Source organism: Pseudomyrmex gracilis, unplaced genomic scaffold, assembly GCF_002006095.1.
Source record: "Pseudomyrmex gracilis isolate BER0280 unplaced genomic scaffold, ASM200609v1 scaffold_106, whole genome shotgun sequence".
Classification (NCBI taxonomy): domain Eukaryota; kingdom Metazoa; phylum Arthropoda; class Insecta; order Hymenoptera; family Formicidae; genus Pseudomyrmex; species Pseudomyrmex gracilis.
In genome coordinates, this window is record NW_018020690.1 from 434,094 (window position 1) to 457,121 (window position 23,028).

At 46.0% G+C, this 23,028-nt stretch overlaps 1 protein-coding gene across 2 annotated transcripts in view; it reads left to right on the top strand.

The window, feature by feature from the left end:
- LOC109856047 (RNA pseudouridylate synthase domain-containing protein 2-like) overlaps positions 1-22,568 on the top strand; it is a 123,390-nt gene extending 100,822 nt beyond the window's left edge. For both annotated transcript variants that reach the window (XM_020430887.1, XM_020430888.1), the window contains 4 exons: positions 75-297; positions 14,678-14,765; positions 18,361-18,537; positions 18,679-22,568. In XM_020430887.1, coding sequence (XP_020286476.1) covers positions 75-297; positions 14,678-14,765; positions 18,361-18,537; positions 18,679-19,494 — 1,304 coding nt within the window. In that variant the 3' untranslated portion in view covers positions 19,495-22,568. The remainder of the gene's footprint in view (positions 1-74; positions 298-14,677; positions 14,766-18,360; positions 18,538-18,678) is intronic.
- The last annotated feature ends 460 nt before the right edge of the window (positions 22,569-23,028 follow it).

Below are 23,028 nucleotides of genomic sequence, written 5' to 3' on the forward strand. Positions count from 1 at the left end.
CTCTCTCAAATCTGCCGCCGTTCTTTCTCACGTTTCTCATTTACGAGTGTGTGGATCGCGCACGTGTGTTTCAGGTCTGCGCAAGGTTTATCCATATTACTTCACCTTCACGACATTCACGAAAGGTCGATGGGTCGGCGAGAAGATCCTGGAGGTGTTTGCGAGAGAATTTCGCGCTCATCCGGCCGAGGAGTACGAGAGATGTATTCGCGCGGGCACCCTGACGGTCAACTATCAGAAGGTGGACGTCGACTACAGGCTGCGGCACAACGACCTACTGGCTAACGTCGTCCACAGGTGTGTATGTCACCGATCCGCGTTTCGATTTGGCGTACGCCAATGATTTGATTTCTTTTTTTTTTCTTTTCTTTTCTTTTTTTCTTGTTTTCCGATCATTCGTCGCAGGCGCGACGCGAAGCTTATCCTCGCGCGCGCGCGCGCGCGGCTATTGTGAGTAACCGCGCCGCGGCGTCGACTTGCGGCGAAAGTTTGATTGAATCGCGGAGATTGATACAATATCGAACGGGCCCGTGGAATAACTGAAAACGGGAAACTGCATTCGCACGCGCGCGTACGCTGCTACATACACGCCGTTTCCATTACACGATCGTTTGCTGGTAATTTAGTTCACGAAAATGCAATCTTGTGCGACACGCAAAAAGCGAACACTCTCTCGGGATAGAAGAGTATTGTGTTGTTGTGGGGTTTTTTTTTTTTTTTTTTTTTTTTTTGGAGAGAGGAGGATTTGTTGAGAAACGAAGTTCGGTAGAGATTGCGGATGAATTTTTAAAATGGCATTTCATCACACCAAAGTGCTGATTTATTATTTACACGGCAAAGAGACAATTTTGCTATTTAGATACTTGGGACACATCGGCGCGGGAGTACGTGAGCCTAATTTTTTACGGGGCCGCGTTCGCCGGCCAAGGCAGAAATTCCAACGCGGGGCGAGTCTTTCCCTTCGTGTGTTCCGCCTATAATATTTGACGAGAAGGGCCTATTTTGGCCCACGTATAAATCCGGATTGGCTTCGACAGGAATTTACTTTGATTTCAGAAGAGCCCCGGGAATTTGGCGAACCCTGTCGAGCATGCGCAAATGAAATCTGCTTTAATTTGGGGAATTTCCGTGTTATCCGCTTAAGCTCGTTTCGTCCTTTGGCGCAAAAACGCGATACGCTGCGTGTCGTCGTGTGATTGACACAATCGCGGCGGTTGAGAGGATTATCCGCGTTTTCTCTCCGCTTATAGAGGGAGAGAAGAGGCCGTTTTCGCGCCGTTTTCTCTGTTTCGCGCGCGAAATCAGAAAATTCGACGATACGAAGGGAAAAAAAAACGTAACGCGCGCAACGAAGTTTTATTGATAAGTCGACACGTGAACGACGGGAAAGTGTCGCGTTCTGTTACCTCTCGTCTAATGCGGATCAAATTTAGTTTGATTTACACGAGACGGAAACGCGCGCAGAAAGCGCGACTCAACTGTAAGGCGGAAAACATCGGATTAGTACCGGATTGCAACGGTACTTGAAACAGAAATCTAAAATGCATAATAATACGCATATAAACGGTTTAATTTAGCGCTGGTGCACATGTTTTGCTCGATGCCTGCGGAAGACGAGCGGAGAGAGAAAGTATCCATCTTTCTGTCAAAGTAGAAATTATCACACGTTCGAAACATACCTTGGCATCCTTCCAGTATTGTGGGGCGGAATATTAATAAATTAAACAAACCGCGTATCACCGTTCTTAAACCGCGCTTGTGTACAAGGATTTGATCCGTTTACAAGCGAGATTGCGATGTGGATGTAGACGAAAACCTGCAACTAACGTGGCACTTTTATTTCGATTTCTAGAGCAGCGCGTTGAAAGAAAAGTTGATGTCGAAGTTCGGAGAGGAATCAAAGTTGGAAGAAACATTTTCTATTCGAGTTTCCTTCTCTTTGTAATATAAATAAATGATACGCGTTATTAAAACTTAACAAAAAATGTTACTGGTATTGTAGAAATTTTTTAAAAAAACGTCTTGTTTTTAATTTTTTAAAAAACTGTTTTAAAAAACTAACAATTCTAATCTTATATTTTCAAATCACATGTTACGCGTCGAACAAATTTTAATTATCTTCTCTCGATATCTGGTTGCTGATGTTACACGTCAATAATTACATCTCCTCCCGTTCTCCAAATGTACGAAAGGCGACGGTAAGTCCGGACGCACTCGTAAAACAAACTCTCCTTAGACAAGAGCGGCGCAGATAAGACGAGAGTGAATCCTCGTGTGTACGTATGTGCGCGCGCGCGCTCGTAGGACCACATGGCCGGGACTCTCGCGCGCGATTATATCCTTGGCACGGATAATGGAAAGAATCTATACACACGCGCGCGCTCGTTCCGACGTTTTTAAACGCGCCAACGCTCATCGAGGCTCTCGCGCTATCGGCACACGGTTATCACGCACACACACACACACGAGAACCTTCCGAAGACGATGAATGTACCGCCGCGTACGCGTTCGTCTGCTCTTCGCAGATAAAACTCGCGATTTTGGATCCTTGAGATTCTGCGAATACTCGGCGAAGACGAATGGCCGACGTCTTCGAATCGGAAAGAGAACACGACGTATTCTTCGCTCGAGTGCTTTGTTTCATTCGCGAAGCGTTTTCCATCATCCCGGATGACGGGTTTTGACGCGCGTGGAAGTTGGATTAAATTATTTCACGTCTCCCGGTGCGGCGCGGCGTGGCGCGCCGTTAATACCCGCTCTGTCCGCTTGCATGCTAATTCCGGCAATTATCCCGGCAATTGTACTTTTCAGGTGTGTGTGCTCGCGCGCGCAAGCGCAAGAGCAACATATATTTACATGCTACTCGTGTCCCACATTTCTCCGTCCCTCCCGTCCGTCCGTCCGTTCGTGTATATCTGCCTGTCGTTTTAACATTGTAAATTCCGGAACTACTGTTCATTATTTCGCGGAGTATAATAACCGTCAACATTCCGCCGGTTTCTACACGATAAGATCCGTAACAAACAGACGCGCGAGGCAAACGGGTTTGAGAGAACCGCCGGCAGGCTTTTCTCTGCGCGTCGATCGAGTTTTTGATGGGAGAGCAAAGTTAACCGGGTGAAGGCCGGCTGGATAGAAGACGTCGCTGGCAATCGTTAGTAGTAACAAACAATGAGAGATTCTCGAACGTTGTTCTCGTGAGAAGACGAGGAGATATTTGCTTCTTCACGCGAATTTCGAGATTCTCTTGAAAGCGAACAAAAAAAAAAAAGTCGCGCTTTTTCCAATTAAAATGCGATCGCTCAGCGAAAGGCAGAAGATCACCGATACCGCGAGCGGCGCGGGGGCACTCGTGTGCCCCCGCGTATCCCTCGCTCGCGAGCACGAGATCTCGCAATTAAAACGGGATCGCGAAAATAATCTAGGTCGATGTACGGATAGGTAGGAAAGGCCGCGCCGTTTGTATTTGCATTATCGGAACGATGACGTTATACACGCGTTCGTTTTGCGTCTGCGCCCGCGTTACATGAAGACGGAATACAAATATATTGAGAGAGTGAGAGAGAGAGAGAGAGAGAGAGAGAGAGAGAGAGAGAGAGAGAGAGAGAGAGAGNGAGAGAGAGAGAGAGAGAGAGAGAGAGAGAGAGAGAGAGAGAGAGAGAGAGAGAGAGGCGCGAGAAAGAACAACATTGGCGTTCCGACCCGGGCTTGTTACGATAGGCGAACGAACAATCGCCGAGATGGATGGAAAGTGAATTGGCGCGACCTACAATACATCCGCTTCGCCGTTTTATCGCGTTGTTACGACGGCGCGCCGTCCAAGTGTTTGTGCCGCAAAAGTTACGGTGTGTATATATATATATATGTGACGTGCGAAAATTTCGCAAACGGCTATTGTTGCGGGATCGTGGAAAAACGTTTTTCCACGACACTTGAGGGAAAACCGCGCTGCTGACTGTGAATCTTTCGCGAAAGAAACGTCCCACTTGGCGGTCGCGTCAATTCGCATTAGCGGCGGTCCTTTAGCGTCATTCCTGGCACGGTAAATCATTGTCATCGGAGCGGAAATTCATCAGATTTTTTCACTTGGAATATTTTTTTACCCGAAAGAAGAAGTAAATACACAAACGATCCGGGTGATATTTCTCGCGCGCAACGTCTTGCGCGATATTGCAAGAACTGGTGAAATTAAAGCGAAGCGCGAAATATTCTCGCAAGAATGTCGCGACTTTTTAGTTGTCGGATTTTAACCGTGAGATATTTTGTTCTTTTTTTTTCTGAAGGTGTGTGTGTGTGTGGTTCGATCCGGAAATAATTAAAACGCGCGATGGCTTTCGGTTCTTTTTCTCGGTTTTGATTTCTCAAAGGCGTCGTGTTTTGCCGATGCTTCAGTCTCTCATCTGTTTGTCGCCGACTGACATCATCCGCTCGAATCGTCGTCGTTTAATCGTCGTGGAATTTCTCGGATCGTCGTAGCGCGCTCGAGGACGAAAGAAGGGAACAATTTTTTTTTCTTTTTTTTTTTTTTTTCTGTGTCGCGGCGCGTCTTTCCCTCGAGGGAATTCACGACGGGCCGAAACGAAAGGAACAGAGCTTCGATATTCTCGCCTCGAGCGAGAAAGCCGAACGAGAATCCTCGAAGGACGCGACGAGAGACGAAGCGCCCGCGCGCGCGCCGGCACGTTGCGGCTCGGCTGCGCGCGAAGGACACGTGTCCATCGCGTGGCGCAATCGCGCGTAGTCGATACGGCCGGATAACGCGACCTTTCGCAATCGCCGTTTCGTTCGGATGAGTGATGGCGATGTTTACGAAGCTGAATGTTACGGCGAAGATACGGGCTTTGTCCGTTTTACTCTCCGATCGATCTCTCGAACGTCGGTCACGATAATTGATACGAGAAAAAGCAGCGGTTGTTTTTCTCCGACCGTCGAATCTCTATCTCTCATTAAATCTCTCGCGTATACGTATTTATAAATTTCTTTGCGTTGCAAAAACGTCAAGAACAAAAAACCAGAAAAAAACCAGAATGTAAATCGATCCATCGCGAATCGATTAGAGCGAATGTGCTTGTGCGGTCGAAGGCGAGTAGCTAATTGTTATCGAGCAGCGGCTAATCATACGAACCGGAGATAAAGATCTGAAAGTTTTTTTTTTTTTATGCCGCGCGCAGAGAACGCGTTTTCGATAGGATCTATTTTGAGAGATAACAGATCCGTGACGAGATCCGGGGGAGGGAGGGAAGGGGCGAACATTTTCATCCGACGTTCGTTCTTTCCATTTTTCAATTAATGCACCGCGGCGGACGGCCAGCAGCAGCAGCAGCTCCGTCCGATCGATGGTCCTCGGAATAGCTCCTCATTCAAAAGGGTCTTGAGGAGAAATAATCGTGGGCGTGACGAGCCTTGACCCTCATTTGCCGAGAATTGGTCCTTACCTCGGGATCTGGCGTTGCGCGCGGCGTAGTGTTCCCGGCGATGCCGGGAAATTGGGAAGATGATTCAATTATCCGGAAGAGAGCCTACTCTTCTGCAGAACGATCCGCTCGCGCTGTCGTCGTCGTCGTCGTCGTCGTCGTTGTCGTCGTTACGGTGCAATTTCGCAGGAGACTTGATCCCTTGATCGACGCGTCGGTAGTGTATGACGTGCGGAAAAGACGCGAGCGTTTCAGTTTAATTTCGTCGCCTTCCGAACGATTAATCTTCCTCGTCGCAGTATGCTCTTCTCTTTCACAATATTGATCGAGTCGGTGTCGCGACGTCCATCGTCTTCTTTCCGAGCGGCGATAATGTTTGCTCGAAGAAATGATCCAGTTAATATCCGTCTTATGATCGACTCTCCTCGGGTGGGATTTCTCTTGTGGCCGGCACAAGCGCGCGCGCGAGTAAATCAGCACGAAGATCGATCGCGAAGACGGCGTGACTCGCGCGCGCGGTGTTGTTTTGCGCGGTTGGTGTGCATCAGAGAAATTAGAGCAACGCGGCCGGTGCGCGCAACTGTGTGTGTGTGTGCATCGGTCTTATATTTCATACACTCTGTATAGGTGCTTCTAAGCGTATATTTTTATCGACGATCTTAATTGAAATTCCTCTGACACGATGTTTAGGAGAGAAGAAAAAAATTTTTATTTTTCTCGAAAAGAGAGACGATTCAACTACCTCCGTGTGTGTACGATCCGGTTTTCTATTTTTATAACAACTCGACAAAATATCTTTTTCACCGATCTCCTCTCGACTTTCGCCATTGTGCAAAAATAATGGATTTTTCGGTCTTCATTGTCGGGAATAAAGAGAAATTGCACGAATGAAAGGGATCTTTTGTGCGCTTTCTTTTTGCATAATATATATAACACACACATACATATATATATATATATACGTATAATGCGAGAAAGGGAAGAGCGGGAAGTCTCACGTGTCTTACGCGTCGGATAACGACGGAATGAATCAAGATTAGCGGGGTCTAAACCGCGCGCAAAAGGAAACACGTCAGCGGGATCGGCTGGTGCGCGCACCCTCCTCCTCCTTCCTCCCTCTCGGGAGCGTGTGGAAATCCGTGCGCGATCCTAGAACGATAAGACAGGACACCTGCAGGCGCTCTCCTTACGTTCTCTTTGCCAGACACGAGGGTGAAGCGCAGAAGGAGGTGGCCGACCTGCTGCAACCTCCGATATCATCGTGCACGCCCTCCCGGTCCACGCTAATAAATCAACCTGTCGCCGGACCTCTAGTCGCGCCCTCGACCCGCGCGACACGCTTCTCTATCGCCATCCCTGCCTCTCGCATCGCTCACCCTCGTCGTCCGCTCGCGTTCGCGGAGTTCCCCCGGTTTCTCAAATCGAAGGCGCTCGGCTTTTCTTCTGCGCGCCTTCTCTTTTTTGTCCGCACAAAAATTGAATACTTTTTGCGCGATGGCTTTATTTTTCTTCGAGCAAACCGCAATTTAACGTTTATTTTTCTTTTTAATCCTTTATTTCTTTTACTTTGGGTTTTTTAAATTTTATTTTATTCCCTCTGATTTGTCTTGTTTGTCCACCGACGACGTTCTGTTTTGTTTCTTCGTTGAATTTATCCGCACAAGAGCGATATTTGCGCAGAACTAAAAATAAATAAATGAATTAGATGTTTTTATTTTCAATGTCCGATTATATATCTCCTTATTATCTCGATGATTCTATTTGTTACAAATTTATTTTGCAACCAAGTTGTTCGTGTGTAACAGAACTTAATTGATTTTGCATATTCAGGCGCTGTTGAGAGCCTTACTGCTTGTTGTCGAATAGCGACGATTCTGCAAGAGAGAGAGAGATTAGGAGATTACGTAAATGGACGACGTGAACGTTTTTTTCCCACGGCGGATTCGGCGAAACGTGTAATTTGCGATAGATTAATCTCGAATGGCGAATTAGAAGCGGCCATCGCGTAATTTGAGGCTGGCGAGAAGGAGCCGCTTGTCTATTACCGGAGGAAGTCACCGTCTTAGACCGGTCTGCGCCGCCGTCTTCAGGAACGCGCGACAATCTGCCTATGCATGCTCAAACTAATTGAGGATCCTCATGAAATTCTAATTCGATGCCCCGGCCGCATCACGGGGCAAACTCGTGATGTTGCTTGCCGGAGTCGTCCGGTATAGTTTGCGCTCGTCGTCTTTGTGCCCGTCGCATCCGTGTCTTCCTCTCGTTTTTCTAATGAAGTGTCAGAAGCACTTTCGCCCGACGACTTTGTGAACAATGTCTCCTCTCGACTAGGTATATCGACTTATCGGAAGTGAAGGAGAGCGAGATGACGTCACAAAAAACTCACGACTTGACATTCTTTTTTGGTATTTCAACGACGCGGACAAATTAAATATTCACAACTTCTGTTTTTGTTGTTTTTATTGGTTTTAATTAATGTTTCTCTTTGAATGTCACGGTCGTCGCTGATTTGCATGTAAATTATCGCAATTTTTATTTATAGAACGTAAATGTGAGAACAGGTTTGGTTTCTTTATTGGTTAATGGACCGAAGAGTGTAACGCGATGATAGGACAGAGAACGAAGAGCGACAACAAGAGCGTTGTGTGTCTCAAAGCCGCCATCTTATGTGTCAACGTTTACATTTTCGATGCGCGGCGCATTTACAGGCGCGTTGTCAATTGCGGCGAGAGCAATCCAAAACGAGCTGTCTCGTCTATTAGCGACAACACAGTTTCAAACTGCAATTAACCCGATCCCAGTGCCTTTATGTGTGTCGATCGGCCTTGCTGATCCTTTCGCGGGGCGAGGGAGCGGCTTGTGTCTAAATTCCACGTAACTGGTTCCCGGGTGTTCACCGGTTTCTCGCATTCCGCCGTGAGTTAGACCGAGATTCGTCCTGAAATCCGGCGAAATTAACGCGACCACCCCACCCACTCGGTCGCTCGTTCAACTTCTCTAAAGTCTGTCCCGCGGTCTGATCGTTCGATAATCGTTTTATCGTCCTTTGTGCCTCTCTCTCTCCGATAGACTTAACCGCGGCTCGAAATCGAGCTGTCTGTTTGGGCCTAACGAAGCGAGATATCGTCCGAAAATAGCTTAATGAGACTCGGGAAAAACTCTTTCTCGCGGGAACGATGACGGAACGCGCGGAACAGATCCCTCGGAAATTGCGATGTAACGAGAAAGACGAGGAATGTAGCTGATCGCGTCCGACAAACTTGAGAAATCGCGTGTTGGCGTATCCTAATATCGCGTTACTTTGCGATTTTAGGAAACGTATAAATTCCGAAATATTTTCGTAGCTTTCAAGATCGCAATCGGTAATTTATTTGTATCTAATTAATTAATTAACTGTGTGATACACAGATTTTAAATAATTTTAACAATTATAATATACATATAAATGGCAAAGACGTGACACGAACAGGTTTGAAAGTAATTTGCAAATCTTGCGGATTAGTTGACGTCGTCTAGCGAACAATTAATTCGCCGACGAAAGTCTATCCAGTTGGACCGGTCTACGGCAATCACGTTATTCATTACACGAGCTTTTGTAGGACATCTGATAGTTCGCACGAGTGGATTCAAATAGTCACTGGTCGGCGGTCCTATGAGAGACATAGATCGCTTTGACGCATTAAAGCGTATTGGACTGAATCGATGTTTCATGCATGAAGCTGTTACACGGACGGAAGGTCGTAGTATCAGAGAAATGCGCGTTTACAACGATTCTCGTCGATGAACATCCGCGATTGTGTCGAACACACGTCGTTCGCTCTTCGAAAAGATCCACTGTGCAGCGAGCAATAATATAAATCGTATAATGGATAGAATTACAATATGTAAAAATCAATATACATGTAAAAGTAACAGTTCTCTAAAAAATATTAAAATAATTCTTCAGAGAGAGGATGAATTATATTATATTATATCACACGCGCTCGCGTGGAGCTTCGCAAAGAGAAACGCAAATTTCGAGCATGAAAATTGGAAATTTAAAATTGACGGATTAAGAAGCTCGCTATTTTCTTTTTTCTTTTTTTTTTTAACGAACGTTCACCGATGGCTAATCTCGCGCCGACGTTGATGATAGCCGTTGATTCGTTACGTAAAAGTTGATAGCCGATAAATTTCCACGAACGGACTTCGGGTGATTTCGTTGGAATATCGTTACCATAAATTTAACCGAGCGGGAGCGAAATCTCCGCGGAAGTGACTCGCTTCGAAATGGGAAATGATGATGGCACGAAGTCGTCGTCGGTATGTACGCGCGTTCTCTCTCTCTCTCGCCGTTTGCTCTGTTAACGGTTGCTCTTCGCCGACTAGGAGAAGACCGGAAAGCTTGATTACACTCGTGTATTAAGTATATGAATTATATATTAATTAGATTATACCACACATCGCGCGCAACATCAACAAAGTAATGTGACATGTTTATCGTCCACGTCGCGTACTATTAATGTTGTTTACTGAAACTGTGTGTGTATTTGTATATGTGTGTGTACATCAAGAGTTTTAATACCGCAGTTTTGCAGCTCGTTGATTCATTTCGCGAGCTCTGTTACACTTGAAACAAATTTGCGACGGCGGTACACGGATGCGCAGAGTAAATAACGGTTAAAAATCCCCGACGTCATTCACGTCTAGCAAAAGAGAGAGAGGAATAAACGTCGGGGGTTACGCAAATATCAAATCATACTGCGAACGACAACGTGTTGATTGCAGAGAGAGTAGAGTCAATATTATTCAGTTATGATGTCAGAATTGTATTTATATATATATATATATATATTTATATATATATATATATACGCACGCGCGTATATAAAAAAATATAGAAAAAAGTACGCATATATATACATATATATATATATATATATATATGTGTAAGCAAAAATATACATGAATTTTCTCCGCACGATGGAGATTATTCGAGCAGCAGGGCGCTTTAAAAGTAAAGTGCGATGAAGCCCATTTCCAGCGCATTTTGAGCGTGCTTGCGCATGCATGGGAGCTATATATGTATATAATTCGCGTAGAAATTTAAAATCGCTAAAATCAACAACATTTTAAACGGAAAATATCGGACGCGCGTGCATCATCGCGGCGGCAAAGCCATAACGGTGGCGCGCGGGCAGAGTCAATATTATTCAATTATATATAGAACTGTCTACATATACAGACGCCGAGTGTGTGTGCCGAAAATTTCGCAAAATTCATTTATTACGAAATCATTTTTGCTTTCCCAATTTTGACCAAGTTTACGATTATATACATAAATGTGTACGGCGCGCGCTGCTCGCCATCTGACGCGTTACGCCCGCGCGGAGGCCAATGCTCGAGGAAACTTCAACGCGCGTACACACGTGTAATAATCACCCGGGCACAGGCTCTTCGGCAGAGCAATTAAACTCTACTCTGTTAAATTTCCTATCTGTATCAAAACACACGTCGAGAAGCGATACAAGAGAGATAACGCGCGCGTTGAATCTGCTTAATTGTTCGAGATTTTGTGTACAGACTGTTATAGCAGTCGACGTACATACAACAACATGTAAATTTTCTTAAATTTCCGGAATTTTGTTTTCCAAGATTGTTTGTGTGTGTGTGTGTGTGCGTGTAACAAATAAATAATTAATTAAAAATATAGTCGCAGTTAAATAATTAATTAGTTTCTGCGCGTCCTCTTCGGAGAGTAATAATAATATACAATTTGGTATAATCAAGAGAGACTTCGTAAAATTAATCTTCCTTCTAATTTTCATCGCGTTATAACGCGAGTTACAAATTAATTATTTAACCAACGTTTCTCCTAACTGAAATATTATTCATAGCGTCCATTACCTCCGAGCTAGACCGACTGGGTTTTCGCGCGATTTCTCGCAGCGAGCCGAAAATAAATCGGCAGGTCAGACGTTGCCGTCAGTTTTAGCTCGAACAAACAACAATTGTCCGATTGCTCTTCGCCAGGTCGCAATAATACAGGGTTGTGCGTTAAACCGCTGTCTGGACGCGCTCTCTCTCTCTCTCTCTCTCTCTTTCTGTATCAGCACGGTTTGTCAGCACGTATATATCTCGCGGAGACGCGTGTGTCACATCGGTATGTGACCCGCGTTAAATTTGGAAGGTGCGCACTTAATACCTCGCTCGGACGTCACCCGTTCCGGACACGCGGCACGCGCATCGATTGTGATGTCGCGCGAGGCCCCGTTCGAATTCAAATGTCACTGCGCGCGAACGAACGTATCTGATGTATGAAAAGTCAAGCACTTCGTGACATTAAAATACTACTAGACGCTTTTTATTTTTCGAGCGCGCTAAACTTCCGCGTGAGAAAGAAAACGACGACAACAATCGGCGCGACAAAGAAAACGACCGATTCTCTATTTTTAACTTCTCCGTCGTCGTTAATTAAGTGAAATTAATTAATAGAATTTCCCCGCGAGAGCAAATTGGAATAACGATATTTGTTTTATATTCTCGTCTATTTTTTATACATTTACGACACGGAAACCGATAGTTAACTTTTCCGAAAAAAAAAACAAAAAAAGGAACAGGTTTTTGCGTAACACAATTCCGGCAGAGGGTAATAAATAAATACTTCTGTTACAGAGTCACAAAAACGTCGTCGCTTGTTTACGTGCAAGTGGATATAGTGAACTTTTTTCACTACTTTTGCAAATATTCATTTCATTTGTTGTTTTTTTGTTTCTTTTTTTTCTTTTTTTTTTTTTTTTTTTTTATCAGCGCACGGAGAATCTCATTAGATCGTGTGTGTGTGCTTTCTATACGGGGAGGGAAGGCGGAATTAACGGGGGAGATTTGCGCGATAGATAAAGCAAAATTACACACACACGTGAGCGACAAAGCGTAAGCGAAATAGTTGACGACTAAAGATAGGATAAGAGAGAATTGTAGCATCTCGCGCATATCTCGCGTTATCCGACGCCGCGTCTCCATATAGCAGGATATGTGTTGTAAAGGTGTAATTTAATATCCCTATACATTCGCGCGCGTGTAACGCGCGCTTCGAAATTCTGTCGCGAAGATACGTGCGGGCGGAGCGCTTGAAAAGTGGCGAACCCGAAACGTCGGAGCGAAAATGTGATTTACGAGACGGAAGCGATTTATTGCTTTTCGTTCTCGCGGCGGTTGCATTAATAGCGCGCGTCAGGCCAATTGCGGGAGGCAGAAGCTTGCTTGTTTCCCCGAAATCTCGTATGGTGTATTTTACTCCGTAGTTTGTACATATATCTCGGATCCTCCCTAATCCTTTCTGAATTATTATATCTCTTCTTCTCTCGGGAGAAATGAGAGAAATGATTATTGTTATGTCGCGCGAAGGGGAAGAAAGAGCGAGTATGTCGAGAGTAAAGATGTCAAAGGCGCTCGATCGCGTGCTTCAAGATAAGTATGCACCACGTATCCATCATGATTACACCTTTTTTTTTTTCTTTTTTTATTTTAATGACCGACTTTCCGCTTCTGAAGAGGATGGAATAAGAGAATTATTTTTGTGACGTAACTCTGATAAGCAGTGTTAAAACATTAGAAAGTAGTGCGTGACTAACATCAGGTAGGTTTTTCTGTTTTTTTTTTTTTTTTTTTTTTTTTTTTTAATGTTACATGCACGTAATAACGGACGAGGGCTCGAGCGTTCGAGAGATGTGACGATGTTGATATTGTGTTCCATTAATTAAATTGTGGATAATTAAATTACGTTGATTCACACTCTCTCCACCGCGCGGAAACGAGGAACAATTTAATTTTTTTTTTTTCTCCTCTCGCGCTGGAGAGACGCGAAATGCCACATTTGTAGATTCTCGTCTCTTACCATCGTTCGATTTGGCACTTTATTCTATTGCCGGTTTAACTGCGTCTACGCGATACGTTTACGTCTAATCTCTCCGATGCGCCACGATGCGATTGCGCGCGCGCACGAGAATAGGCCTAACGACGACGCCCGGTTTGATCGCGATTAGTTTCTCTCGCTTCGGGATTTTCCGAAGCTGCGCTGCAATTTATAAACTTTACCACCCGTCCCGGGTTGCCGCCGAATCGAATTCCGTTCCGTCACATGTTTTTATCCGATATTCGTACAAGCTACACACATGCATACCCGGTTATCGCGAAACGCCATTTATCGCGAACGCGGCACTTTGCAAAGTGACGGAAAAGGATTTTGCAAATTCAATCCCTCTCACTACGCCGAAGGCTCGCTCTCTTTTTTCGACCTCCTTTTTCTCTCTCTCTCTCTCTCTCTCTCTCTCTCTCTCTCTCTCTCTTTTTCTCTTTTGCCGTAGCGTCTTAATTGTTCGCGCGCGAAAAAAGAACGCACGTGCACGGGACGTTTGTGCGACGCGGTTAGGCGTATAAGTTTTGCGGAGTGGAAGTGCATTAGGTAGATGGAACGCATAATTGGGGCCGCGCATGCACCCACGTATTTCCTTCTCTTTTTTTCCCTCTCCGCATTTTCTCGCTCTCCCTTCCGACCCGTATTGCCCTATTTCCTCGCTCTCTCTCTCTCTCTCTTTTTTTTCTTTCTCTCTCTCTCTCTCTCTCAGAACGCCCTTCGCCGTTAACCTGTTTATTTTAACGTACGTTTAGATAAAAGCGACGCTGCTCGATTCGCCTCGCGTGCGCTGTTCTTGCGCGCGCGCGTGTTCGAGAATGCTATACACAACAACGCTCGACTTTTGCACCTATAACCGGCTCGCCGGCGATCGATGCCGTGCTCTCTTTCACGTGCATGTGAATAGAATTGCGATATATCGCACACACCGACCGCCGCGCGAAAGAGCCACGGCGGACCACAGCGGGGCGGGCGGTCGAATCGTCGATAAGCTTTGCGATTATCAATTGGCAATCGAGCGCGCGTTGGTGTTTCTCGGCTCGACATTACCAGTGATTACCTGTCGGACTTCATTACGGGTTAGCTTCCATACACACAAGTCGATCGACAGTACTTCCCACGGGCACTGTCTATTCGCCAACTACCGCGAGAGAGAGAATTAACCCGCTGCGCGGGCATATAATCGATGCGCGGTGCATATGTATATATGTATGTACGAATGTATGTTTGTGCGTGCGTGTGCGTGTGTGTGTGTGTGTGTGTGTGTGGTACGATATGTGTTACGTTCGTACGTAATGTGCAAGATGTGTAAGCGCAGAGACGGAAACACAAAGCCACGTTAAGCTGGTTTGCGATTGGTGTGTTGCAGACACGAGGTGCCTGTCACCTCGGAGCCGATCACGGTGATACACATGGACGAGGACGTCGTCGTGGTCAACAAGCCCGCCTCCATCCCTGTAAGTGGTGTACTGCCAGAACTGTACTGCCAGAAAATTGTTTGCTGTGTATATTATTGTTATTATTATTATTATTATTATTATTGTGTCTACTACCATTTGTACCATGTATACAATACACTCGCGCGCACTGTTGCATGAAAAAGACGCTTCTCTCTCGAGAATCTCCGGTCGCATGAACACACACACACACATACATATACACTGGAAGCTTCGGCGCTCACCTTTGCCGCTCCTAGAAATTCTCTCCTCCTAAACTTAAACGCACAATCGCCTTCGCTAAAAATTACTCCCGGAGCTCTCCTTCCTCCCTCCCTCCCTCGAGGCTAGTTTCATTGTCGGTTAAATTTGGAATTCCCGGAGTCTAATTTTTTTCCTTGTTACTTCTTTTGCAACTCGCTGATGATTCTCCGTCTTGCTTTTTTTTCTCTCTTTCTCTCTCTTTCTCTTTGTCTAAATGTATGTGTTCCGCGACTGCTACCTGAAATTAAATCTTCCTGTCGCGTTGACGACCCGGAAAATGCAGGCGTTTTCGCTTCTTCGCTCGCTAACGTCGACCTTCTAATTTTGTGAGCGTGTTTTTTTTCTTTTGTTTTTGTCGCTCGCAAAAAGGCGACTAAATCGTTGCTAACGAGTCCGTTTTTCAGACGGCGACGGCGGCCAACGAAAACAGCGCGCGGTTTAACAGATGCGCGCCAAACGGCAAAAGTCCCCTGGCGGGAATTCGCCTTTTTAAAATGCAACGTTTCGATGTCCTCTCATTGACCCCGGGTTCTCTCTCTCTTTCTCTCTTTTGCCTAGTGGTACTTCTGTGGATGTAGAACAATCGCAACAAACAAACAACAAAAAAAAAAACAAAACAAAACAAAACAAAAAGCAAAAAGAAAAAAATTTATGCATACGGAACTCGCGCAAATGCGAGAAGTCAAAAGAGAGAGAGACTGCGTTATAAAAGTTACTATTAAAATGTTAATCGCGCGCGTTACGCCGCTCGCAAATCACGGATAATTTACTCCGCGCTATTATTGTCCGTCCGCGATAATACCGGACCCCGGTGAACGTCGCAAAAACACATAAAGGGTCGAGTAAGCACCGCGTGCGCTGTGTGGTTAACTACTATAACGCGCGATTCCGCGAGTCCGATGCGTTAAACCGCGAATTGCTGATTTACTGGCTGGCGCGCGGCCGTGTTCAAACGATTGAAGAAACGTTTCGTCCCGAAGGAATAAAGGCAAGAAAGAGAGAAAGAAGGAGAGAGAGTAGGGCCTCTTTCGAGCGACCCAATCGATTTCAATTGTTTCGCGATCTTGTGAAGATAAAAGATAAAAAAAAAAATAAGCCGACTTGTAAAACAAAGACAGAACACACGGGAGGGGGAGGGAGGACATTACGCGATACCGCGAGATTTCAATGCCTCCCTGTTTTCTATTTTTTAATGTCTCTTTTCTTGTCTTCCTCGCACATGTCGTCTCTCCTCGCTCCCGGGACCGTTAGTTATACAACACCGCCCCGGTGTGATTGCAGGTTTCATTCGCCCACGACGACGAAGTCGTGAAGCTTGTCGACGGTGTAAAAAAAAAAAAAAAAAAAAAAAACTCGTAAACGCGCGGCGCATCGAGAAGCAAAGAGAGAACCCGAGAGAGCCCCGGCTACTTTTCTCCTCAAATGTCACCGAATGCACACGGCGCGTCTCCGCCTCCGCGCGCGTCGTCGTTAACAAGAGTTGCTTGCGCAACACAAAACGCCGCGCATTAATGCAAAAATAATCCGACGCGCTGTGCATCCGTCGAGAGTTGTTGTCGGCCGCATCGCGATGCGCGGAATTAATGGTCGGTCGGTCGGTATTCGCTTTCTCGAGTATCTTTTCTTCTTTTCCCACTCTGGTCCCGACCGCGAGATAAGAGATCTATCTGCGAGATCTCCGGATTGCTTGACGATTGGTTGAATTAATTTTCGCGTGCAGACATGTCATCGTTTAAACGTCGGCGTTATGCAATCGGACAATCTTGTCGCGCCGCGCGATTGTTGTGTTCTCTCATTTCGCCGCATAAATTGTAAAGAACGAGAAAATGATTGTATTTTTTTCTTGCGCGCGTGCACGCGAGAGTTTTGAGTTATTTTTAGTAGCATACGTTATTTTATATAAAATGTGTATAAAGTCACGATAAGGAGAGAGAACGTTTTGTTTTTTTTTTTTTTTTCCCGAAAAACAGCGCAGAATGAGAGAAATATTCATCGTGTAGTTTTAATTTAATGTACGCCGGACATAAAAAAAAAACAAACAAACAATAATAATAATAATAAATACGCCGGAAAAGCTAATTTGTCAGTGTAAAAAATTTATGATTTATGCGTTTGCTCGCGAAATTTCCGGACGTTTATTTCGCGGTGAGGGAATGCAAAAGACGTGAGATACTTGAGGTCACGAGTAAAAAAAAAGCCTCGTCTCGTTGTTCCGCTTATTCTCCGTGCAAATTGCGCTGGACAATAAAATTACTTTGCTTTTATGTGTGCGCGATATAGAGCTTTTAAATTAATTTAAACAGCGAAACTGTTTTGTAGAATTTTATCAAATTAAGACGCAACGCGATGAAACGTCCCGGGTTCAGACAAAGAGAAAAATCTTCTTTTTTTTTTTTTTTTTCTGCGTTACGATCCTTCGAATTGAACGAAAAGAGCCAAAGAAGAAAAAGCCAGTCGCATTTCTCAACGTTCGAGTTCGGAATTTATTCGCCTGCTTGATATTCGTGAAATTTATTTCGAAACGCGCGAAGTGGCGATCTTTTTGAGCGGGGGGAGAGAGGGAGTAAAGTGCCTTCAATCGCCGAATTATCGCGGTGGTGCGCCGAGTCGATAGCCGGTCATGTATTATCGCGCATATATATATATATACATATATATTCATATATATATATATATACGGTCATGTATTATTGCGCGTACATACACGTGAACGACCGCGGTGCTGATAGACGCGCCGACTTATCGAGCCGGGAAGAGTCCGATAGGATCCAACCAGCCAGCCAGCTGGTACCTACAAATCCGCATTGTCGACCGGGAACGTATAAAGCGTGTCGTGCCGATTCGAAACGATGAATCGACCCTTCTTTTGTAAGCGCGATTGCTTTTTGTCCCGTATTTGTCAGGAAGGAGTGTTGTCTGCTCTGTTCTCTCTCTGTGTGCGTGTATGTGTATGCGTGCTTGCGTGCGTGCGTGTGTGTGTGTGTGTGCGTGCACACGTACATTCAATTTACATTGACCACATGCCGATAAGCCAAGAAGTAAAGCATCCGTCAAAATTTCCTCTCGCCCGTCCGCGCGTGCACTTCATAAATTTTATCCTCCGCATTCGATTTTCCCTGAAAGATATTCCCTGGTTTTGCCACTCGATCAGAAGTTGTGCGAAAAATGCGGAAAATGCCAAGCCTAGACGCTTTACAAACTCGGAGAGAGCGGAGCTATTGTGTAACTTTCCTTCTCCGGTATTCCTGGCGCTTCGAAGTACATATCGAACTTCTCAAGCGGAGAGAACACCGGGGCAAGAGAAGCCCGGCGGCGAGAAAATGACCCCTCTGACCCCGATTTGTGATCGCAGGTGCACCCGTGCGGCCGCTACCGGCACAACACCGTGGTCTTTATTCTGGCGAAGGAGTACAATCTGAAGAATCTCAGAACCATCCACAGGCTGGACCGATTGACGAGCGGCATACTCCTGTTCGGTCGAACGCCGAAGAAGGCGAGACAGATGGAGCACCAAATAAGAAACCGACAGGTCGGTGTGTTGCGTAAGAGAAAAGCGTGTTGCGAGAGAAAAACACCCGGGGCACAGCTGGCGTTCTTCTCGTTTTGTTTTACTCGCCGAACGGGACGCATGTGTGTGCGAACTCGTCGTATTTTTTTTTTCTTGTTTCAGGTCCACAAGCAATACGTTTGTCGGGTGGAGGGCGAGTTCCCGGAGGAGGAGGTGGTCTGTTCGGAACCGATCGAGGTGGTCTCGTACAAAATCGGCGTCTGCAAGGTCTCGGAGAAGGGCAAGGACTGCATCACTCGCTTCAAGCGTCTCAGCTACAACGGCAAGTCGTCCGTGGTGCTGTGCAAGCCGCAAACCGGGAGAATGCATCAGATCCGCGTGCACTTGCAATATCTGGGTTACCCGGTGGTGAACGATCCGCTGTATAATCACGTGGTCTTCGGTCCGCATAAGGGAAAAAACGGTAACATCGGCAAGACCGATGAGGAGCTCGTGCGGGATCTCATTAGTATTCACAACGCCGAGAATTGGCTCGGCATGGACGGCGACTCGGATATGAGTTTGTTCAAGCCAAAGCTGGAACTGGAAGAGCGAATGTTGGTCTCCGGAGACAAGGACAATAGCTCGTCATCGCCGTCGTCCACTCCCGGTCTGGTCGAGGACGAACAGCAGCAGCCGCAGCAGCAACAGCAACAACAGCAGCAACAACAACAGCAGCAGCAGCAGCAGCAGCAGCAGGAATCTCTCAAAGTCACCGTGGGTACTCAAACAGGCTCGGAACCGCCGGATTCCACCTTCGCCAATGACAAGGTCACCGTCGACCCGCACTGTTACGAGTGCAAAGTCAAGTACAGAGACCCGAAACCGTCGGACCTGGTGATGTATCTGCACGCGTGGCGTTACTGCGGCCCGGGATGGGAGTATGAAACGCCGCTGCCAGCGTGGGCGGCGAGCGACTGGACCGGCGACGATCGATAGTTTGTCCGGGCAAGATGATGATCGAGGATGATCCGCGCGGATTCCTCGGCGAGCTGTCGTCATCGCCGAGTCTCGAACTCCCCTTTTGATATCCTTACCCCGTGCCTTCCATCCGCCAACGAGCGATCTTGACCATCGTACACGCGATTACACGTACACGAATACTCCCCCTCTCCCCCCCCCCACACACACAAACTTACACGTAACGAACGCAATACACATCCCCCGTAAACTCGGCCGTCTCGGATTTCACGAAGCTGCGATCCGAGGGAAATAGAATTGCTGGAACAATCACGTCGCTCGATTTGCATTTCTGCGACTCGCGTCGTCGTTCGCCACGTCGATATGTAAGTGACAATTCTCGGGCGTTATCGCCCCGAGACGGAAGACCGACGAGAATGAAAACAATTCGGTCGGATGCCGTTTCACGTGTGCACAGAAACGTTACGTGTTTGCGTTTCTCAGGAGATAGAAAATATCGAGTGCGCGCGCGCGCGCGTTTTATCATATATTCTGGCAGAGTCTCGCGCAAAATAACTCCTCCCGTGCGGGACACGATCTCGTGCGGGAAACGATCCGAGACGATGTTATTACGCGAATTAATCATAGCGAGAAAAGACAACCGGTTGTTACCGGTCTTATTACCCTAATGCTGTCCTGATTTCGGAAGCCAAATAATAAATCAGATCGTTATTATTGTTTATTTTTGTCTCGTTGCTCACGCTGAGCTCACGTTTTCCCGGGTTTTCTCCCTTGTCATCAATTCCTCTCGAGCGCGTGTCCTCCCTCTACTTCGCGTGGCTGCGCGGAGTGAAGTTCACGCAGGTGAGATGTCGCAACAAGGCGCAATGATTGTTCCCACAATCGTTTTCTCTCTGTAAAAGCGGCTTCGAGAAGAAGTTTTTTTCTCGTACGGTCGGTATCAAATGTTTACAAGTCGCAGGATTTCGTTGTGGCGTCCAAATGGTGATTTTTTCGCATCGCAAAAAATCACGATAAGAAATATTGCAATAAATAATCTGTGAATAATAAGTTAACGTGTGATTGTGTATCGTCGCAATGTTTTACAATATTACTCGTCTATCGGTACGTCGTGTTTGAGAGGACACGAAGAGGATTCACGATCGCGCGCACAGCGAAGCGAAAATACATATCTTTTGTTTTTCACTTTGTAATCTGATTAAAAAGGGAAAAAAGAACAAAACAAAAAAACAAAACCACTCGAATAATTCTCTACTTTACAATTCGCGCGAGTTGTTTTCCAAGATCTTAATTATAATTCAGTGCGATTCGCACGGTATGCGAGTGAGAATCACACGAGAGAGTCATTTGCGCGAATATTCTAGCGGACTGAGACAAATGTGTGTTTCTGGAAACGCGCGCCGATACTCCCGCGACCGCTTTTATGAGCGCGAGCGGTCGGTCAAAAAGTCACTGCCAGCGGAGCGAGAGAGGACGAACGCTTAACACGCGAGCGAGAGAGAAAAAGAGAGAGAGAGAGAAGGAGAGACAGAAAAGATTGATGCATCTTGTCGGAGGCGAGTATAGTATTCCGATAGATCGTATCGTTCATCTTGATTTATGACGCGCGCGTCTCCTCTTCGCGCTAATTTTTCCAACGGCGGAATCGCGCAACTTTTCCGATCTACAACGTTCTTCGATTCGCGCGGCTGAGAGATCCCATTTCCTCAAATTTCAAAAAAAAGAAGACGCTTTGCAGCGCGAACGTTTTCGAGAATTAAAAGTTTCAAGTTAAAAAATATCGAACGACACGTTTGTCGTCGAATTATTTAAACACACCGTCCGTGCGCGTTCTCGGTTACATCTCTCGTCGGCGGTTCTTCGAATCTGACCGGAAATCGACCTCGGACGGACCAAATGATATCGATTATATTTGAGCAAGTAGTGTTGCTTTTGGCATCAAAACTCGCTTCTTCTCGATTTGACAGAGTCGGCCTAACTACGGAAATGTATTTATATCCATCGCCTCGGCGAGATTCGCTTTCGGGAAACAAATTCTCAACGAAGCCCTGCGATTTTTCGTACTATCTCGCTATTTGTATATCGCTAAATATATGTATATATATATATACGTATATATATATATATATATATATATATGTATATATATGTATACATATACATGTATAACATGTATGTACGTATGTATCACTGCGAGAAAGATTCCATAAACGCGTGTCTCTTATACGAGAGAGGAAGGAAAAGAGTGTGTTACACGTCGGTGTGTGTGTATATATAATATATATGTATATGTATATCAATACTTTCGTCAGAGGAACCGATGTTAGATATACGCGATCCTTTTCGGTTGTGCCTCGTGATCGTCAGTTTCCTGTTTCGCGCGCGCTCCGATTTTTCGTCCGATTCCGAGAGATCACCTCCTTCAAAACGGAAACCGCAAAACTCTACATTCTCGAAACCGCGCGCGCATCACGCAAGCAATTACTTTCTCCAGTTGCTCAGCCGCATTCTCACCAACGATGACCACCACGGTTTCCCTCCCCTTCCCTCCCCTATTGAGAATTGTGTTTGTTCTCATTCACACGTCGCGTTTCCGCGCGATTCACTTTCGCACGATTTCGAGAATTAAACTCCTTCGGAATCGAGACGACGGAGAAGAGAGAGAGAGAGAGAGAGAGAGAGAAGAGAGAGATACGATCGTATCCTTCGGAAGAGAGCCACGTGTAGGAGACTGACGCAGGAGGAAATCGCGATAGAGAGGCGCGTCTATTTTTATGGACAGATATATAACGAGAAACTGATGTGCGGTGGCGCGGATCCAGCGCGGCACGGGTCTCCAACAATAAGCGTGATCTTGCCGGAAAACAGCCAACGATCATGCCAAAGAGCGAACGACCAGCGAGCTTTCAGTCATATCGTGCGTACCTTTTCTCGCCGAGCGAGAAGATTGCGCCGTGTCGGGCGAAATGAGAGGTGTTTTTCGCAACAAGTACAATCCGAAAGCGAGTAAAGTGCAAGAAATAGAGAGAGAGAGAAAGAGAGCGTGTGTGTGGGTATGCGTGCGTGCATATATGTATGTATGTATGTGTGTATGTGTGTGTGTGTGCGTGCTACAATTATTTTATTACCGATCGCGTTCTCGTGTTAAAAAGAAAAATAAAAAAAAATAAAAAAATAATAAAAACCGCAAAAGACAACCGCAAAACGTGTATCTTCGCGCGCGAGTTGACTGTGTGCGTGTGTTGCAACATCGTTCTGGCTTGCAAGCTGTCTCGTCTGCCTTCGTTTCTGATCGCGTGCACGCCGAGACTGATTGTCAGCCTAAAACCGAGCTTTCCATTACCGATTTCTATAGTAAGATTCCATCACACACACATACACACACAACACACATACACATACTTGTGCTGTACACGCACTTGTCTCGCGCGCGAGCGCGACGTCGAGGAAGCTGCACGAGAGGTCTGTTTCGCGTCACGCGCGACGCAAACGAGTGAGCGAACACGAAGCAAACCAAAAGCAACAACAAAACACACGCTGCTCCGCTCCGTC